Source organism: Grampus griseus (genome assembly GCF_964374135.1).
Source record: "Grampus griseus genome assembly, chromosome: 8".
Taxonomy (NCBI): Eukaryota; Metazoa; Chordata; class Mammalia; order Artiodactyla; family Delphinidae; genus Grampus; species Grampus griseus.
The window spans coordinates 67044903-67063645 of record NC_139002.1 but is presented as its reverse complement, the minus strand read 5'-3'; the positions used below and the strand labels follow the sequence as shown (position 1 = coordinate 67063645).

The following is an 18743-nucleotide window of genomic DNA, read 5'->3' as shown; positions in this document are numbered from 1 at the left end:
CAACTATAAATGGTATTGTATTTTTAATTTCACTTTCCACATTTCATTGCTAGTATTTTTGAAATACAATTGATTTTTGTATGTTTATCTTATATCCTGCTACCTATTAAACTCACTTATTAGTTCTAGGGTTTTGTTTTGGTAAATGTCTTCATGTTTTCTATACAAAATATTATGTTGTTTAAAAAAGGTGGGGGAGCAGGTAAGAGTGGTTCAGGATGGCGGAGTAGAAGGACGTGTGCTCACTCCCTCTTGCGAGAGCACTGGAATCACAAATAACTGCTGGACACTCATCAACAGGAAGATACTGGAACTCACAAAAAAAGATACCCCACAACCAAAGACAAAGGAGAAGCCGCAATGAGACGGTAGGAAGGGCGCAATCACAATAAAATCATATCTCATAACCACGGGGGAGTGACTCACAAACTAGAGAACAATTATACCACAGAAGTCCACCCACTGGAATGAAGGTTCTGAGCCCCACATCAGGCATCCCAACCTAGGGGTCTGGCAATGGGAGGAGGACTTCCCAGAGAATAAGACTTTGAAGGCTAGTGGGATTTGACTGCAGGACTTTGACAAAACTGGGGGAAACAGACTCCACATTTGGAGAGCACACACAGAGTGTGCACATCAGGACCCAGGGGGAAGGAACAGTGACCCCATAGGAGAATGAATCAGACCTACCTGGGAAGTAATCCTTGGCATGAGTCCTCACAGAATCCACCATTAGCCCCACCAAAAAGCCTGTAAGCTCCAGTGCTGGGCCACCTCAGGCCAAACAACTAACAGGGAGGGAACTCGGCCTCACCCATCAGCAGACAAGCAAATTAAAGATTTACTGAGCTCTGCCCACCAGAACAACACCCAGCAATACCCACCAACAGACCTTCCCATCAGGAAGCCTGCACAAGCCTCTTAGATAGCCTCATCCACCAGAGGGCAGACAGCAGAAGCAAGAAGAACTGCAATCCTACAGCCACTAGAATGAAAACCACATTCACAGAAAGATAGACAAGATGAAAAGGCAGAGGCTACGTCCCAGATGAAGGAACAAGATAAAACCCCAGAAAAACAACTAAATGAAGCAGAGATAGGCAACCTTCCAGAAAAAGAACTGAGAATAATGATAGTGAAGATGATGCAGGACCACAGAAAAAGAATGTAAGCAAAGATCGAGAAGGTGCAAGAAATGTTTAACAAAGACGTAGAAGAATTAAAGAACAAACAGAGATGAACAATACAAGAACTGAAATGAAAAATATACTACAAGGAATCAATAGCAGAATAACAGAAGCAGAAGAATGGATAAGTGACCTGGAAGACAGAAAGGTGGAATTCACTGCCACGGAGCAGAATAAAGAAAAAGGAATGAAAAGAAATGAAGAGAGCCTAAGAGACCCCTGGGACAACATTAAATGCAAAAACATTCGCATTATAGGGGTCCCAGAAGGAGAACAGAGAGAGAAAGGACCCAAGAAAATATCTGAAGAGATTATAGTCGAAAACTTCCCTAACATGGGAAAGGAATTGGCCACCCAAGTCCAGGAAGCGCAGAGTCCCAGGCAGGATAAACCCAAGGAGAAACATGCCGAGACACACAGTAATCAAACTGACAAAAATTAAAGACAAAGAAAAATTATTGAAAGCAACAAGGGAAAAATGACAAATAACATACAAGGGAACTCCCATAAGGTTAACAGCTGATGTCTCAGCAGAAACTCTACAAGCCAGAAGGGAGTGGCATGATATATTTAAAGTGATGAAAGGGAAGAACCTACAACCAAGATTACTCTACCCAGCAAGGATCTCATTCAGATTCGACAGAGAAATCAGAAGCTTTACAGACAAGCAAAACCTAAGAGAATTCAGTACCACCAAACTAGCTCTACAACAAATGCAAAGGAACTTCTCTAAGTGGGAAACACAAGAGAAGAAAAGGACCTACAAAAACAAACCCATAACAAGAAAATGGTCATAGGAACATACATATCGATAATTACCTTAAACGTGAATGGATTAAATGCTCCAAACAGAAGACATAGGCTCGCTGAATGGATACAAAAACAAGACCCATATATATGCTGTCTACAAGAGACCCACTTCAGACCTAGGGACACATACAGAATGAAAGTGAGGGGATGGAAAAAAGATATTCCATGGAAATGGAAATCAAAGGAAAGCTGGAGTAGCAATCCTCATATACGATAAAATGGACTTTAAAATAAAGAATATTACAAGAGACAAGGAAAGACACTACATAATGATCAAGGGATCAGTCCAAGAAAAAGATATAACAATTATAAATATATATGAACCCAACATAGGAGCACCTCAATACACATTAAGGCAACTGCTAACAGCTCTAAAAGAGGAAGTCGACAGTAACGCAATAATAGTGGGGGACTTTAACACCTCACTTACACCAATGGACAGATCATCCAGACAGAAAATTAATAAGGAAACACAAGTTTTAAATGACACAATAGACCAGATAGATTTGATATTTATATGACATTCCAGCCAATAACAGCAGACTACAATTTATACTCAAGTGCACATGGAACATTCTCCTGGACAGATCACATCTTGGGTCACAAATCAAGCCTTGGCAAAATTAAGAAAATTGAAATCGGGCTGCTCTGGTGGCGCAGTGGTTAAGAATCCGCCTGCCAATGGAGGGGACATGGGTTCGCGCACTGGTCCCAGAAGATCCCACATCCCGCAGAGCAACTAACCCCGTGTGCCACAACTACTGAGCCTGTGCTCTAGAGCCCACGAGCCACAACTACCGAGACCGCGTGCCACAGCTACTGAAGCCTGCGCACCTAGAGTCCATGCTCCACAACAAGAGAAGGCACTGCAGTGAGGCCCATGCACTGCAATGAAGAGTAGCCCCCACTCACCACAACTAGAGAAAGCCCGTGCACAGCAACGAAGACCCAACACAGCCAAAAATAAATAAGTATAAAATAAATAAATAAAATTAAAAAAAAAAAGAAATTGAAATCATGTCAAGCATCTTTTCTGACCACAACACTCTAAGATTAGAAATCAATTACAGGGAACAAAATGTAAAAAACACAAACACATGGAGGCTAAACAATACGTTTCTAAATAACCAAGAAATCACTAAGGACATCAAAGAGGAAATCAAAAAATACCTAGAGACAAATGACAATGAAAACACGATGATCCAAACTCTATGGGTTGCAGCAAAAGCAGTTCTAAGAGGGAAGTTTATAGCTATACAAGCCTACCTCAAGAAACAAGAAAAATCTCAAATAAACAATCTAACCTTACACCTAATGGAACTAGAGAAAGAAGAACAAACAAAACCCAAAGTCAGTAGAAGGAAAGAAAACATAAAGATCAGAGCAGAAATAAATGAAATAGAAACAAAAAAAAAAAACAATAGCAAAGATCAATAAAAATAAAAGCTGGTAATTTGAGAAGATAAACAAAATTGACAAACCTTTAGCCACACTCATCAAGAAAAGGAGGGAGAGGACTCAAATCAATAAAATTAGAAATGAGATAGGGGAAGTTACAACAGACCCGGCAGAAATACAAAGCATCCTAAGAGACTACTACAAGCAACTCTATGCCAATAAAATGGACAAATTCTTAGAAAGGTATAACCTTCCAAGAAAGAACCAGGAGTAAACAGAAAACATGAACACATGAATCACAAGGAATGAAATTGACACTGTGATTAAAAATCTTCCAACAAACAAAAGTCCAGGACTAGATGGCTTCACAGGCGAATTCTATCATTTAGAGAAGAGCTAACACCCATCCTCTCAAACTCTTCCAAAATATAGCAAAGGAAGAAACACTCCCAGACTCATTCTATGAGGCCACCATCACACTGATACCAAAACCAGACAAAGATACTACAAAAAAAGGAAATTACAGACCAATATCACTGATGAATATAGATGCAAAAAACCTCAACAAAATACTAGCAAACAGAATCCAACAGTACATTAAAAGGCTCATACACCATGATCAAGTGGGATTTATCACAGGGATGCAAGGATTCTTCAATATATGCAAATCAATCAATGTGATAAACCATATGAACAAATTGAAGAATAAAAACCATATAATCATCTCAATAGATGCAGAAAAAGCTTTTGAAAAAATTCAACACAAATTGATGATAAAAACTCTCCAGAATGTGGGCACAGAGGGAACCTACCTCAACATCATAAAGGCCATATACAACAAACCCAAAGCAAACATCATTCTCAATGGTGAAAAACTGAAAGCATTTCCTCTAAGATCAGGAACAAGACAAGGATGTCCACTCTCACTATTATTATTCAACATAGCTTTGGAAGTCCTAGCCACAGCAATCAGAGAAGAAAACGAAATAAAAGGAATACAAATTGGAAAAGAAGTAAAACTGTCACTGTATGCAGATGACATGATACTATATATAGAAAATTCTAAAGATGCCACCGGAAAACTACTAGAACTAATCAATGGAATTTGGTAAGGTTGCAGGATACAAAATTAATGCACAGAAATCGCTGGCATTCCTATACACCAACAATGAAAAATCAGAAAGAGAAATAAAGGAAACAATCCCATGTACCACTGTAACAAAAAGAATAAAATACCTCGGAATAAACCTATCAAGGGAGGTAAAAGCCCTGTACTCAGAAAACTATAAGACGCTGATGAAAGAAATCAAAGATGACATAAACAGATGGAGAGATAGACCATGTTCATGGATTGGAAGAATCAATATTGTGAAAATGACTATACTACCCAAAGCAATCTACAGATTCAATGCAATCCCTATCAAATTACCAATGGCATTTTTTTACAGAACTAGAACAAAAAATCTTAAAATTTGTATGAAGACACAATAGACCCCAAATAGCCAAAGCAATCTTGAGAGAAAAAAATGGAACTGGAGGAATCAGACTCCCTGAATTCAGACTATACTACAAACCTACAGTAATCAAGACAATATGGTACTGGCACAAAACGAGAAATATAGATCAATGGAACAGGCTAGAAAGCCCAGAGATAAACCCACACACCTATGGTCAACTAATCTACGACAAAGAAGGCAAGGATATACAATGGAAAAAAGACAGTGTCTTCAGTAAGTGGTGCTGGGAAAACTGGACAGCTACATGTAAAAGAATGAAATTAGAACACTCCCTAACACCACACACAAAAATAAACTCAAAATAGATTAAAGACCTAAATGTTAGACTGGATACTATAAAACTCTTAGAGGAAAACATAGGAAGAACGCTCTTTGATGTAAATCACAGCAAGATGTTTTTTGACCCACCTCCTAGAGAAATGGAAGCAAAAACAAAAGTAAACAAATGGGACCTAATGAAACTTAAAAACTTTTGCACAGCAAAGGAAACTATAAACAAGATGAAAAGACAACCCTCAGAATGTGAGAAAATATGTGCAAACGAATCAACAAAGGATTAATCTCCAAAATATATAAATAGCTCATGTAGCTCAATATCAAAAAAACAAACAACAGAATCCAAAAATGAGCAGAAGACCTAAATAGATATTTCTCCAAAGAAGACATACAGATGGCCACGAGTCACATGAAAAGCTGCTCAACATCACAAATTATTAGAGAAATGCACATCAAAACTACAATGAGGTATCACCTCACACTGGTCAGAATGGGCATCATCAGAAAATCCACAAACAACAAATGCTGGAGAGGGTGTGGAGAAAAGGGCACCCTCTTGCACTGTTGGTGGGAATGTAAACTGATAACAGCCACTGTGAAGAACAGTAGGGAGGTTCCTTAGAAAACTAAAAATAGAATTACCAAATGACGCAGCAAACCCACTACTGGGCATATACCCAGAGAAAACAATAATTCAAAAAGACACATGCACCCCAATGTTCAATAGCCAGGTCATGGAAGCAACCTAAATGCCCATCGACAGACGAATGGATAAAGAAGATGTGGTATGTATATACAATGGAATATTACTCAGCCATAAGAAGGAATGAAATTGGGTCATTTGTAGAGACTGTCATACAGAGTGAAATAAATCAAAAGAGAAAAACAAATATCATTTATGAATGCATATATGTGGAATCTAGAAAAATGGTACAGATGAACCAGTCTGCAAGGCAGAAATAGAGACACAGATGTAGAGAACAAACTTATGGACACCAAGGGGGTAAAGCAGGCTCGGGGGGATGGTGGTGGTTATGGTGGGATGAATTGGGAGATTGGGATTGACCTATATATGCTTAATATATATAAAATAGATAACTGATAAGAACCTGCTGTATAAAAAATAAATAAAATTCAAAAATAAAAATAAATAAAAAAGGGGGGGAACAATTTTATTTCTTCCTTTTATTGGTATGCCTTTTATTTCCTCTTCTTGCCTTACTGTACTGGCTATGACTTCCAGTACTGAACTGAATAAGAGTGACAGCAGACATCCTTGCCTAGATAACCTTGATGTTTTAGGGAGAAAATATTCCGTCTTTCACCATGAAGTACGATGGTAGCTCTACATTTCTGAATACATTCTTTACCAGGTTGAGAAAATTATCCTCCATTACTAGTTTTCAGATAGTTTTTTTAATCATAAGTGGATATTGAACTTTGTCACGTACTTTTTCTAAGTCAATTGATATGATCATGTGAATTTTCTTCTTTTCTCTGTTAATATGCTAGATTACAGTCATTGATTTTTTACATACTGACAAGCCTTGAATCCCTAGAATGAACTCTACTTAGACATGGTATATAATTCTCCTTATATATTGCTTAATTCTATTTGGTAATAATTTGACAAAGATTTTCCCATCTGTATGCATTAAGAATACTGGCTTGCCAGAGATAAACCCATGCACATATGGTCACCTTATCTTTGATAAAGGAGGAAAGAATATACAATGGAGAAAAGACAGCCTCTTCAATAAGTGGTGCTGGGAAAACTGGATAGCTACATGTAAAAGAACGAAATTAGAACACTTCCTAACACCATACAAAAAAAACCCTCATAATGGATTAAAAACCTAAATGTAAGTCAAGACACTATAAAACTCTTAGAAGAAAATATAGGCAGAATGCTCTATGACATAAATCACAGCAAGATCCTTTTTGATCCACTACCTAGAGAAAAGGAAATAAAATAAAAAATAAACAAATGGGAGCTAATGAAACTTAAAAGCTTTTGCACAGCAAAGGAAACCATAAACAAGACGAAAAGACAACCCTCAGAATGGGAGAAAATACTTCCAAACAAAGCAACTGACAAAGGATTAACCTCCAAAATATAAAAGCAGCTTATACAGCTCAATATCAGAAAAACAAACAACCCAATCCAAAAATAGGCAGAAGACATGAATAGACATTTCTCCTAAGTAGACATATAGATTGCCAACAAGCAAATGAAAGGATGCTCAACATCACTAATCATTAGAGAAATGCAAATCAAAACCACAATGAGGTATCACCTCACACTGGTCAGAATGGCCATCATCAAAAAATATAGAAACAATAAATGCTGGAGAGGGTGTGGAGAAAAAGGAACCCTCTTCCACTGTTGGTGGGAATGTAAACTGATATAGCCACTATGAAGAACAGTACAGAGGTTCCTTAAAAATCTAAGAATAGAACTACCATACAACCCAGCAATCCCACTACTGGGCATATACCCTGAGAAAACCATAATTCAAAAAGCGTCACGTACCACAATGTTCATTGCAGCACTATTTACAATAGCCAGGACATGGAAGCAACCTAAGCGCCCACTGGCAGATGAATGGATAAAGAAGATGTGGCACATATATACAATGGACTATTACTCAGCCATAAAAAGAAATGAAATTGAGTTACTTGTAGTGAGGTGGATGGACCTAGTCTGTCATACAGAGTGAAGTAAGTCAGGAAGAGAAAAACAAATATCATATGCTAACATATATGTGGAATCTAAAAAAACAAATAGTTCTGAAGAATCTAGGGGCAGGACAGGAATAAAGACACAGACGTACAGAATGGACTTGAGGACATGGGGAGGGGGAAGGGTAAGCTGGGACAAAGTGAATGAGTGGCACTGACACATATACACTACCAAATGTAAAACAGATAGCTAGTAGGAAGCAGCCGCATAGCACAGGGAGATTAGCTCCGTGCTGTGACCACCTAGAGGGGTGGGATAGGGAGGGTGGGAGGGAGATGCAAGAGGGAGGGGATATGAGCATATATGTATACATACAGATGATTCACTTTGTTGTATAGCAAAAACTAACACAACATTGTAAATCAATTATACTCCAATAAAGATATATATATGTGTGTGTGTGTATATATATATAAAGAATAGTGGCTTGGTCATAGTTTTTTGTGTCTTGTTTTTTGTTGTTGTTATTGTTGTAGTTTTAACTGTCTTTGTCTGGTTTAGTATGAGGATAAGACTAGCTTCATAAAATACACTGAAAAGGGTTCTTTCCTTTCTGTTTTTTGGAAGGGGTTGTGTAGAACTGGTGTTCACTGTGCTAAAGATGCCTGGTACAAGTCTCCAGTGAAACCATTCCAACTTATAGATTTTCTTTCTAAGAGATTTTAAATTATGAATTTAATATTTTAAGAGTTATAGGGCTATTCAAGTCATATTAGATAAGTTGTACTTTGTGCTTTTCAAGGCATTGGCTCATTTCATCTGAGTTATCAAATTTATGTTTGCAGAGTTGTCCCTTACTATCGTTTTGATATCTACAAGGTTTGTAGTGGTACTAATTTCATTCTTAATACCGGAAAATTTTTTCTTATCTTTTTTCCCCTTCTGTCAATCTTGCTAAATGTTTGTCAATCGGATTGATGTTTTCAAATAATAGCTCTCATTTATTAATTTTCTGTTTTCAATTTCACAGATTTCTGTCCTTTTCTTTATTATGTCCTTCCTTCTGCTGGCTTTGGGTTTCTTTTGCTCTTTTTTCTAGGTTAGGTGGAAGCGTAGATTATTGATTCAAAACAATTCCTCTTTTTTCTAATGTTAAGAATTTTTGCTAAAGGGCAGCATTTAGTGTTCTAAGTTCCCCTATCAGTAGTATTGCTTCAGCTGTGTCTCAAAATTTCTGACATGTTATATTTTCATTTCCATTCAGTTCAAAGTATTTTTAAAAACATTTCCCTTGAGACTTTCTCTTTGACTCATGGATTTAAGTGTGTTGTTTAGTTTTCAAATGTTTGGTGATTTTCCACTTATCTTTCTGTTGATTTCCAATTTGACTCCAGTGTGGCTGAATAACATATACTCTATGATTTTAATTTAAATTGAGGTTTGTATGATGGCCCAGGATATGGTCTACCCTAGTATGTAGTCCACAGGCTCTTGAATGTTATACTCTGCTGTTGCTGAGTGGACCATATTATAAATGTCTGTTGGATCTTGTTGGTTGATGGTATTGTTAAGTTCCATATCTTTGCTAATTTTCTGTCTAGAGATTCTACCTATCAATTATTGAGAAGGGCATTGAAGTCTCCAACTATAATGGCAGATTTGTCAGTCTCTCCTTTCAGGTAGGACAGCTTTCACCTCATGTATTTTGCAGCTCTGTTACTTGGTACATACACATTTAGGATTGCTGTCTTCTTGATGGTTTGACCTTTTTATCATTAGATAATGCCCTTCTCTGTCTCTAGTAATTTTGCTTCAAAGTCTACTTTACCTGATATTAATATAGCCATTCCTCATTTATCTTGATTAATGTTTACATGGTATAACATTTTCAATCCTTTTACTATCAACCTGCCTATACCAATATACTGTAGGGAGTTTTTGTAGCTAGCATACTGTTGGGTCACTTTTTTTTAATCTAATATGCTGACCTCTGCCTTTTATTTGGTATAATTAGACCATTTACATGTAAATAAGTATGCTATTTTAAATTTTTGTTTTGTTTTATTTTTCCTGCCTTCCTGTGGATGACCAAAAAAATTTTTTTTAATTTTACTTTGATTTATCTACAGTGCTTTTGAGTTTATCTCTTTCAGTGGTCGCTCTGGGTATTACATTACATACACAAAACTTATCTGTCTGTTGGTCCCATCCTTTTACCAGTTCAAGTGAAGTACAGAAAGCTTACCTCTATGTCTTTTTACCTTCTCCCATTTATAATATAATTGTCTTAAATAGTTCCTCTACATACATTTAGAACCACATCAAACAGTGTTACAATTTTGGTTCAACTATCAAACATAATTTAGAAAACTCAGGAGGACAAGGAAAGCCTACTGTATTTACCCAAATTTTTGCTTACTATGTTCTTTCTTCATTCCTAATGTTCCAATATACCTTCCTTTTATCATTCCCTTTCTATTTAGAGAAATTTCTTTAGCCATTTTTTTAAGGTAGGTCTGCTAGTGACAAATTCTCTTAGTGTTCCCTCATCTAAGAATGTCTTGATTTTTCCCTTCATTCCTGAATATTTTCACTGGGTATAAAACTCTAGTTGACAGGTCTTTTCTTTCAACACTTCAAAAATATGCCACTGCCTTCAGGCCTCCATAGTTTCTGATGAAAAATCTGCTTATGAGAAATCAGAGTGCTTTTCTCCTGTAGAAACAGAACCTTTTCTCACTCACTGCTTTCAAGATATTTTGTCTTTAGTTTTCAAAAGTTTAGCTATAATTGAACTTGACGTGAAGTTCTTTTGGCTTATGTTGTTTGCTCAGCTTCTCTGACCTGTGGCTTTATGCCTTTTGCCAAATTTGGGAAGTCTTCAGTCATTATTTCTTCATTTTTCTAGCCCTGCCTTCTTTTTCCTTTCCTTCCAGGACTCCAGTGACACAAATGTTAGACCCTCTGTTATAGTCCCATGGGTCCCTGAGGATCTTTATCCCCCCTTCAGTCTATTTTCTCTGTTATTTAGATTGGGTAACTTCTATTGTTCTATCTTCAGGTTTACTGATTATACACTGTCTCTTCCATTCAGCTGTTGAGCCTATCCACTAACTTTTTGAGTTTGGTTCTTGCATTTCTCAGTTCTAAATTCCCGTTTCATTTTTTTTTATACCTGCTATTTCTTCCCCAGGACTCTCAATTTTCTCATTTGTTTCAAGTGGGTTCAGGAACTCTCACTGAAGTATTTCTATGATGCCTGCTTTAAAATATTTGTCAGATAATTCTAACATCTGTTATTTTGGTGTTTATGTCTCTTGATTCTCTTCTTTCATTCAAAATGAAATTTTCCTGGTTCTCAGAATACAGAATGATTTCTTTAATTGAAACCTTAATATGTGGGGTATTATGATATTCTGGACCCTATTTTAAATCTTCCAGTTTAGCTGGCTTCCTCTGACACTGTTCCAGCTGGGGAAAAGGTTCCTGCCCAATTACTGCCAGGTGGGAGTAGAAGTCCAATTTCACTTGGCCAATGTTGAAACTGGTGGTGGGGAGGGGTTCCTCACTACTGCTGGCAAGGGTAGGGATTCTGGCTACTCAGTAAGCCTCCGCTGACACCACCTGGGCTGTGACAGCAGGAGTATCTCATTACTGCTCCCTTTGTGGCCTCCACCAACACCACAGGTAGGAGGGGGAGAGCCTCCTTACTCCTGGGAAGCGGTGAAAGTCCTGACTCTCACCTAGGCCTCCTCCAACATTACTCCAGTGGGAAGGGAAAGGAGCACCTCCTTACTGTTTAGGTGGGAGTGTAAGGCCAGGCTCCCCACATGGTCTCTAATGACAGTTAACCAGGGGAAAGGGAGAATGGCAGTGGGGAGGTTCAGTACTGTCGAGCAGGGAAGAAACTCCTGCCTCCCTACTCAATCTTCTCTGAAATCACCCCAGCAGGGGGTTGGAGAGCCTTGTTACAACTTCATAAGGGTGGAAGTCTAGGCTCCCCACTCAGCCTTGGCTGGCATGGGTCAGGGTTGGGGCCATAGTCTTTCTGCAGTGTTTGGCTAGAGCATAGCAGTTACTGGCTACCTGTTCTGTCTTTCCCAGTCTTTTGGCTAGAGAGAGCAGGCTTACTAGTCTGTGCTAGTTGCTATTTCCAGCCTGCCATCATCTTCAAGTTTGGGAAATATTAGGCAAAAAGAAAACCCAGGGAACTCACCCCATGTCATTCCTTGAATCCTGAGGTCCCTAGTCTTTATGCCTTTTCTCCACCTTTCAGTCTTCTTATGTTTATTTTATATATAATGTTCAAGATTTTCAGTTGTTTTAGCGGGAGGAATAGGGCAATGTACATCTACTCCATCATCCTGAAAGCAGAAGTCCCCACTTTTTAAACTGGTTCCCACTATGTCCAACCACACAAATTCCTGGAAAAATGAGGATAGAGTCTGTGGAAGAGAGTTTTCTTTATGTGATGCTTACATATTTGGACAAATTTGGACTACTGTACCATCCAAATGAGTTATGTGGTTAAGCCAGCCATATAAGAATGTCCAAATTACGTGTTAAATCAGGGTAGCACTTATGATATAAACTTGTGTACACTAAATACCTGAAACACTTACGATTTTGTAAATACTTATGAATTTAACAATTTTCTATTCAAAACTTTAAAATGATAGTTAAATTGTGTTTACTTAGGGAACAAGTACATAATCTGATCTTTCCAAAGACACTATATGGAACTATACAGCTAAATCCAATTTCAGACATTTTGTCATAATAAACAGATACTTAAATGTACTTATCCCGAAAGAAAATAAAACTACCCTAAAATAAATGGTCTAGAACAGTGCCTGCCACAGAATAAGCAACTCAATAAATACATGACAAAGGGTATCTATAACAAGATAGTGTTTAAAATTTACTATTAAAAAAATTTAAAAATAAATAAAATTTACTATTAAGTAGAAAAGCTTCCCTAGTCAATGTCAAACATATGAGGCTATATCATTTTTGTTTATAAAATGTTTTCATAATTCACCAATAAAAATATTTCCAATTTTTATGTATCATTAGAATGTATTTAGGAGTATCTTCTTATAATAATACATTCTCAAATATGCTTGGCAATGAGCAGATTCAAGGTTTCTTTGATTATAAAGTTCAGAGAGATTGGTTTCACGCAGACAGCTCTAATCAGTGAAAATAAAAGGTTGTAATTACCTAATAAATCACTGAGAATCAAGTTTTTTAAAAGATTAATATATATAATCTTTCAGGATTAATAACAAACTATGTGAAACAACAGGAAATTATAACATATATTTTAGTATTCTCACTCCCCCCCAAGGTCCCAAGGACATAAATGTTAATGTAACAAAGTAGAGACTTCCTTAAATCACCTTAATCTAATGCAGAGCTTCACAAACTACGTTCCTTAGAATCCTAGTGTCTCTTGAAATACTGACATGTCCCACAGAGAAAATATAAGATTGGTTAAACCCAGTTAAACAAATTTCTCCACTACAGGAACACTCAGGGCATTTAAAATTAAATACGCACTGTAAACTTCCCACAGAGAATTACAGCTACACAGTTTCCCAAATTTATTTAATCAGAAGCCTTCTCCCAAACATCTATTAAATCTCATTGGAGACTAGTGTTGAATAGAACTCAATCTGAGAGACAGAATGGCAGAATAACCCTTTTCACTACTTGGCCAGGTAGAATGAAGACCAGAAATTTAATAAATATTATAGTTATAATAACTAAGAAATGATTCAACAAAGAAAATATTAGGATGAAAAGCTTTTTAAAAAACTATACGTGAGGGGGCTTCCCTGGTGGCGCAGTGGTTGAGAGTCCGCCTGCTGATGCAGGGGACACGGGTTCGTGCCCCGGTCCAGGAAGATCCCACATGCCGCGGAGCGGCTGGGCCCGTGAGCCATGGCCGCTGAGCCTGCGCGTCCGGAGCCTGTGCTCCGCAGCGGGAGAGGCCACAACAGTGAGAGGCCCGCGTACCGCAAAAAAAAAAAAAAAAAAAAAAAACTATACATGATTCCTAGCACTTACTAAAAAACTAGTCTGTTATCAATCACGGTGAAAAATAACCATGAAAATTGATTACAGATGTTATAATGATAAATTAACTAAGTGGCAACTCCATTCTAATTTAACCTTAAATATTATTCTCAAGTTTATTTAAACATGGAGATAAAACAACTATAGAAATTGGATGTTTCAGATGAAGTTTAAAAAAAACAACTTTCATTTTTAACAGAACTTCACACTTAATTATCTGAAATTAAACACCAGGTGTTAACCTCATGGAACACACATAACTATAGTATTATGGCTCACTAAACAGAATATATAATAAGCAGTACATATAACCATCAATGTTGTATTGTACGTAAGTACATGTGTGTATTTATGTGTGCATGTATTCAAGTATGTTTATGTGTATATGTATACACAGCCAATACGGCAAACATACCAGAGACCCTTAATAAAAGTAGAAAAATAAATTTTAAAAGAGTTCAACTCAAATTAAGGCCAAATATTATAAGAGTCTGAATGAGATTTTATAATGCTTCTTTTAACTAGACATTTACAATCCACATTTATGCCAAATTCTTTTTAAAACACATAGAACTAACAAAATACACAATGGCAAGCAGTGATATAACACTAAATTTAGATGCTGTATGATGATTTCTGCAGTTTAACAAGTGTAGGTTATAAGTTTGAATTCAGAAAATAAAGGGAAACCACTTACCTCTAACTAAAGTTCTCTGAAGGTAGTATCCTCCTTAGAACCCCTATCTTGGGTAGTTTCACCTGCTGTAATTTCCCTCAAGAGATTCCAGCAAAGTCTAGGAAGGTTTAGGTTCCCTTCTGCAAGCCCTATTAGCGCATGTGTGTTATAAACCTGCTCACATACTGCTTCATAGCTGTAACTTCCAATTCCCACTGAATAATCTCCACCACCACCACCACCGTCATCCATGTATCAGTGCAGGAGAGAATTTGGAGAATTTCATTTAGAAATGTGACTTTTTTCACTTCTCCAAAAATGTCCTCCAAATCATTCCACTGCTATGTCTATAATGTACTGAAGAGAGTGGTGACGATTCAGCAGGTGAATAAATTACAACATACAGATTTAGCTATGCAATTATATTTGCTGAATACTCAAATATTAGATTCCAACATAACACAAATAAAACTAGCTTTCTCAACATTCAATAAATATGTAAAAAAAGGAAAAACTAAACTGAACATATATGTGAAAAATCTTACATAAAAAATACTTTCATAAATAAAGTAGAAAAAATAGTGTATATCACTTGGGACTACTGACTATTTCCCTAGTATATTTTGTTAAAGAAATGCCAATATTTTAAAATAAGCTAGGAGATAAGTCACTGAAACACATATGTTAATGATTTTTCAGTATGTCACTTCTACCTTAAACTGTCAAAATAAATAAAGTAAAAACAAAACAAAAATGAAAAATAAAACTAGCCACTCAAAGCAATGCCAATCTCATATACCCAGAGTGGCAGTTTACAAAGGGTACTATTAAGCACTTAACAAAATTTTTCAAATCTATTCAGGAAGCTGACTGAAAAACAGTGGAGCAAAGGACGCCTGATCTTCCACTATCCAGAAAGTCTTTTCCTTTGGATTTCCACTGACTGATTCCATAACTTCTTGCTGATTATTTCCTTAAGTCATATAAAAATAGGAGAAAAAAAGAAAGGGCATCAATTGTCCTAGAGACCAGAGTACTAAACCATACTTGTAGCACTATTTTAGAGGCTAAAGTATGGACTAGCTTTAAGAACACTGATTTTAGTTGCAGCCACCATCGGCTTGACTGCAGCATAAGTAAGATCCAAAGCAATATCATGATGAAATTCTACTTTTTCAGATATCTTAGTTAGCTTTGAAAGTTTCCCCTGGCTCATAACAGGTTCAAATAAATGTTTCTGAACTCTAATTTTAAATGTCAAATTAACTCCTTCCAAGACTCTCCCTTTGTATAAGCAATTCAATATGCAAACCTAAGAATAAAATGCAATAATAAAATTATCAAAACGCAGTTAAAAATAGATAACAAAAGGAGGAATGAGAAAATCTTAATTGCCCAATTTGATACTCAATATATAAGTAACTAAGTTAATTATATATAGTTCTGAGTCTTCAAATTATCTGTGGTTATATAATACCTGCATCATTTTAAAATTAAATTTTAGAATAGGGATGCTTCTTTAAAAAATGTGGCCTCTGTTTGTCAAAAAATCCAGAGGTTATTTTTCCAATGGAACAAAACAATACCCTCAAAACAAAAAAAAATCACAGAAGTAGACTTACAGGGAATTCCCTGGCGGTCCAGTGGTTAGGACTCCATGCTCTCACTGCCAAGGGCCCAGGTTCAATCCCTGGTCGGGAAACCAAGATCCCATAAGCCACACGGCAAGGCCAAAAAAAAAAAAAGTACCATTCATAAAATAGATTGTTTAGAGCTTAAAAAAAAAAAAGAAAGTGAAATAATCTAGTCACCTCTAAGAAAGAATAAAAGATTGAGCCATGAGGCAGTATATTTGCATATACTTCCCCTCTTATACATGCACTATTAGGACTCACTGAAGGGTCAAAAATCTTCTAGATCTTGCTAGTTTAAATGCAGGAATGTCTAACAACCCAAGAAGGTGTATCTAGGATGATACTTACCTTAGGATATATTATACCACTGTGCTATTATGTATTCTGTGTATGGATACACAAGCAGTCAGCTGAAAGGTACACACCACACTAGCAAATGCTTGGCTGGACCCATAAGGTCGGATGACCAATGGAATATCAAGATATGTGTCGATTCTCCAACCCTCATAACCACATTCCAGACATCTCACGTAGTCCTTCAGCTTGCCTTGATACAGTTCATTTATAAGATCAGCCTAAAAAATAAGAACATTTATATTTTTTAAAGCGTTCCTTAAAAGTAAGTTACCAATATTTTATGTCTTTTAGAATGATTTTCAAAAGGATATTCATTCTTACTGTTGAAGTTTTAGAAACCTTTAAGATTTATCTAATCTAAATTCTACAGGAAAAAATAAAGGTTTAACAAAAACAAAATAAATTAAGAATGTGCAAAAATTATTTCAATTCTCACATTACTAAAAATCCCACTATTAAAATGTGTTTTGTTGATAAGCTGATTACTGATTTCACTACTAAGCCCCGTATTATCTTTTCATTAGGATGAGAATACATCATGACATTATTTTAGGCATACTGATAATCACACAGCTAAACAACTGGCTACTTTTATAGCTTTACATATATTACCACCACTTTCGCAATATTCTGATTCCTAAAATCATATCCTCTATCTCAAGGTACAAATACAACTTTTTAACTTTCAGTAATATACATAAAACAATTTAAAGAAAAAATATACTGTAATTTTTTAAATGTACAGAAATTGAAAAAAAAATCTTAAACTCCATCTCCCTCAAAATATCCTCACCTAAAAGAATGGATCTCTCACCTACTCCCCAAACTTAGCCAACTGGGGCTATTCTGACTCAAAGGAGGCAGGTAACTCCCTAAGTAAGGACCCTCCATGTGAATGTCTTGCCTCAAGATTCTTGTACCCAAACTTGGGAACTCAGAAGGAATGCCCTAACTGGTCTTAATAGAAGTGTTGACCCACGTAGGGATGTAACGAGGAGGAAGGGTACCTTCAGACCTATGAAAAAGAAACACCCCAATACCATCTACATAAAGTTATGAAAATACAATCCTATAATGAAGAGAAACTAGATCACTAAATGAACTTAAAATTTTTTCCAATATCTCTTAAGAACAGTTAAGAGGGAAAGCATATTACAGTTTACCTCTTTCATAAATTTATACCTCTTCAAGTATCTAGAATTCATAAGCCTTCAAATTAGGATCCACCATAACTGTCTATTCTAATACTATTTATTTAATGAAGCTTTCTTCATTCACCTGCCCCAGTTATATTTGATTATGTCTTCTCTACTTGAGAGGGCATTTATAAGTGTTTCAATCCAGTGTTTTTCAAGCAGTTTTGATAGCAACCCACAGTAAGAAAATAATGTACACCGCAACCCAATACATATAACTGTAACAAAAGTTGCATAAAACAATACTTACCCTTACTTATGTGATGCTTCTCTTATACTTTTCAATTTTATTCCTTTTTTTTAAAGTGCTGGTGTTGATTCACTAAATTTATTTCATAAGTGAATGGATCACAATCTAGTTTGAAAAACTTTAGTCCAAGCCATCATAATAGTTCCAGAGAGTAGATCCTCCAGGCTACCTTCCAGATTCTTCCCCCTTTTTACCTCTAGTGATCTTCTATCACTACACCTAGCATAAACCCTCCTCTGTACTGAGTCCTGAGCCCCATCCAGTTCAGCCTTATGTCTCACCCCAATGATATATCTAATATTCTCCCACTTCTAACCTGTTCCTCCTTCCACTGGATAAGAAGAATAGGGTCAGATTAACAAGGATCGTAGGTGTCAAAAGCATGCCTATACCTGACTGGTCAAAAAGAAGGTAATGCTAGATGAATATACTTTACAATGTATACTTTATAATGTGTAACAGATAAGCCATCTAATTTACTTAGCAAATATCTGAAAATACTGTCCAAAAATCATCCCCAAAACACACACACATGTATGAATTACCTAGTTCTTAGCTAAACAGAGATCATCTAGATCACAGGGCCCAACTTATTTTAAAGATGAGGAAACTGTCAGTACTTTGACAACTGGACTAATGCCCAAGTTTTAAAACATTCCAATAGAATAAAGTCACTGT

General features: G+C 36.4%; 1 protein-coding gene across 2 annotated transcripts in view; it reads right to left on the bottom strand.

The window, feature by feature from the left end:
* Positions 1-18743, bottom strand: part of USP47 (ubiquitin specific peptidase 47) — a 123484-nt gene that overhangs the window by 41862 nt on the left and 62879 nt on the right. For both annotated transcript variants that reach the window (XM_082659406.1, XM_082659407.1), the window contains one exon: positions 16688-16837. In XM_082659406.1, the coding sequence (XP_082515532.1) occupies positions 16688-16837 (150 nt within the window). The remainder of the gene's footprint in view (positions 1-16687; positions 16838-18743) is intronic.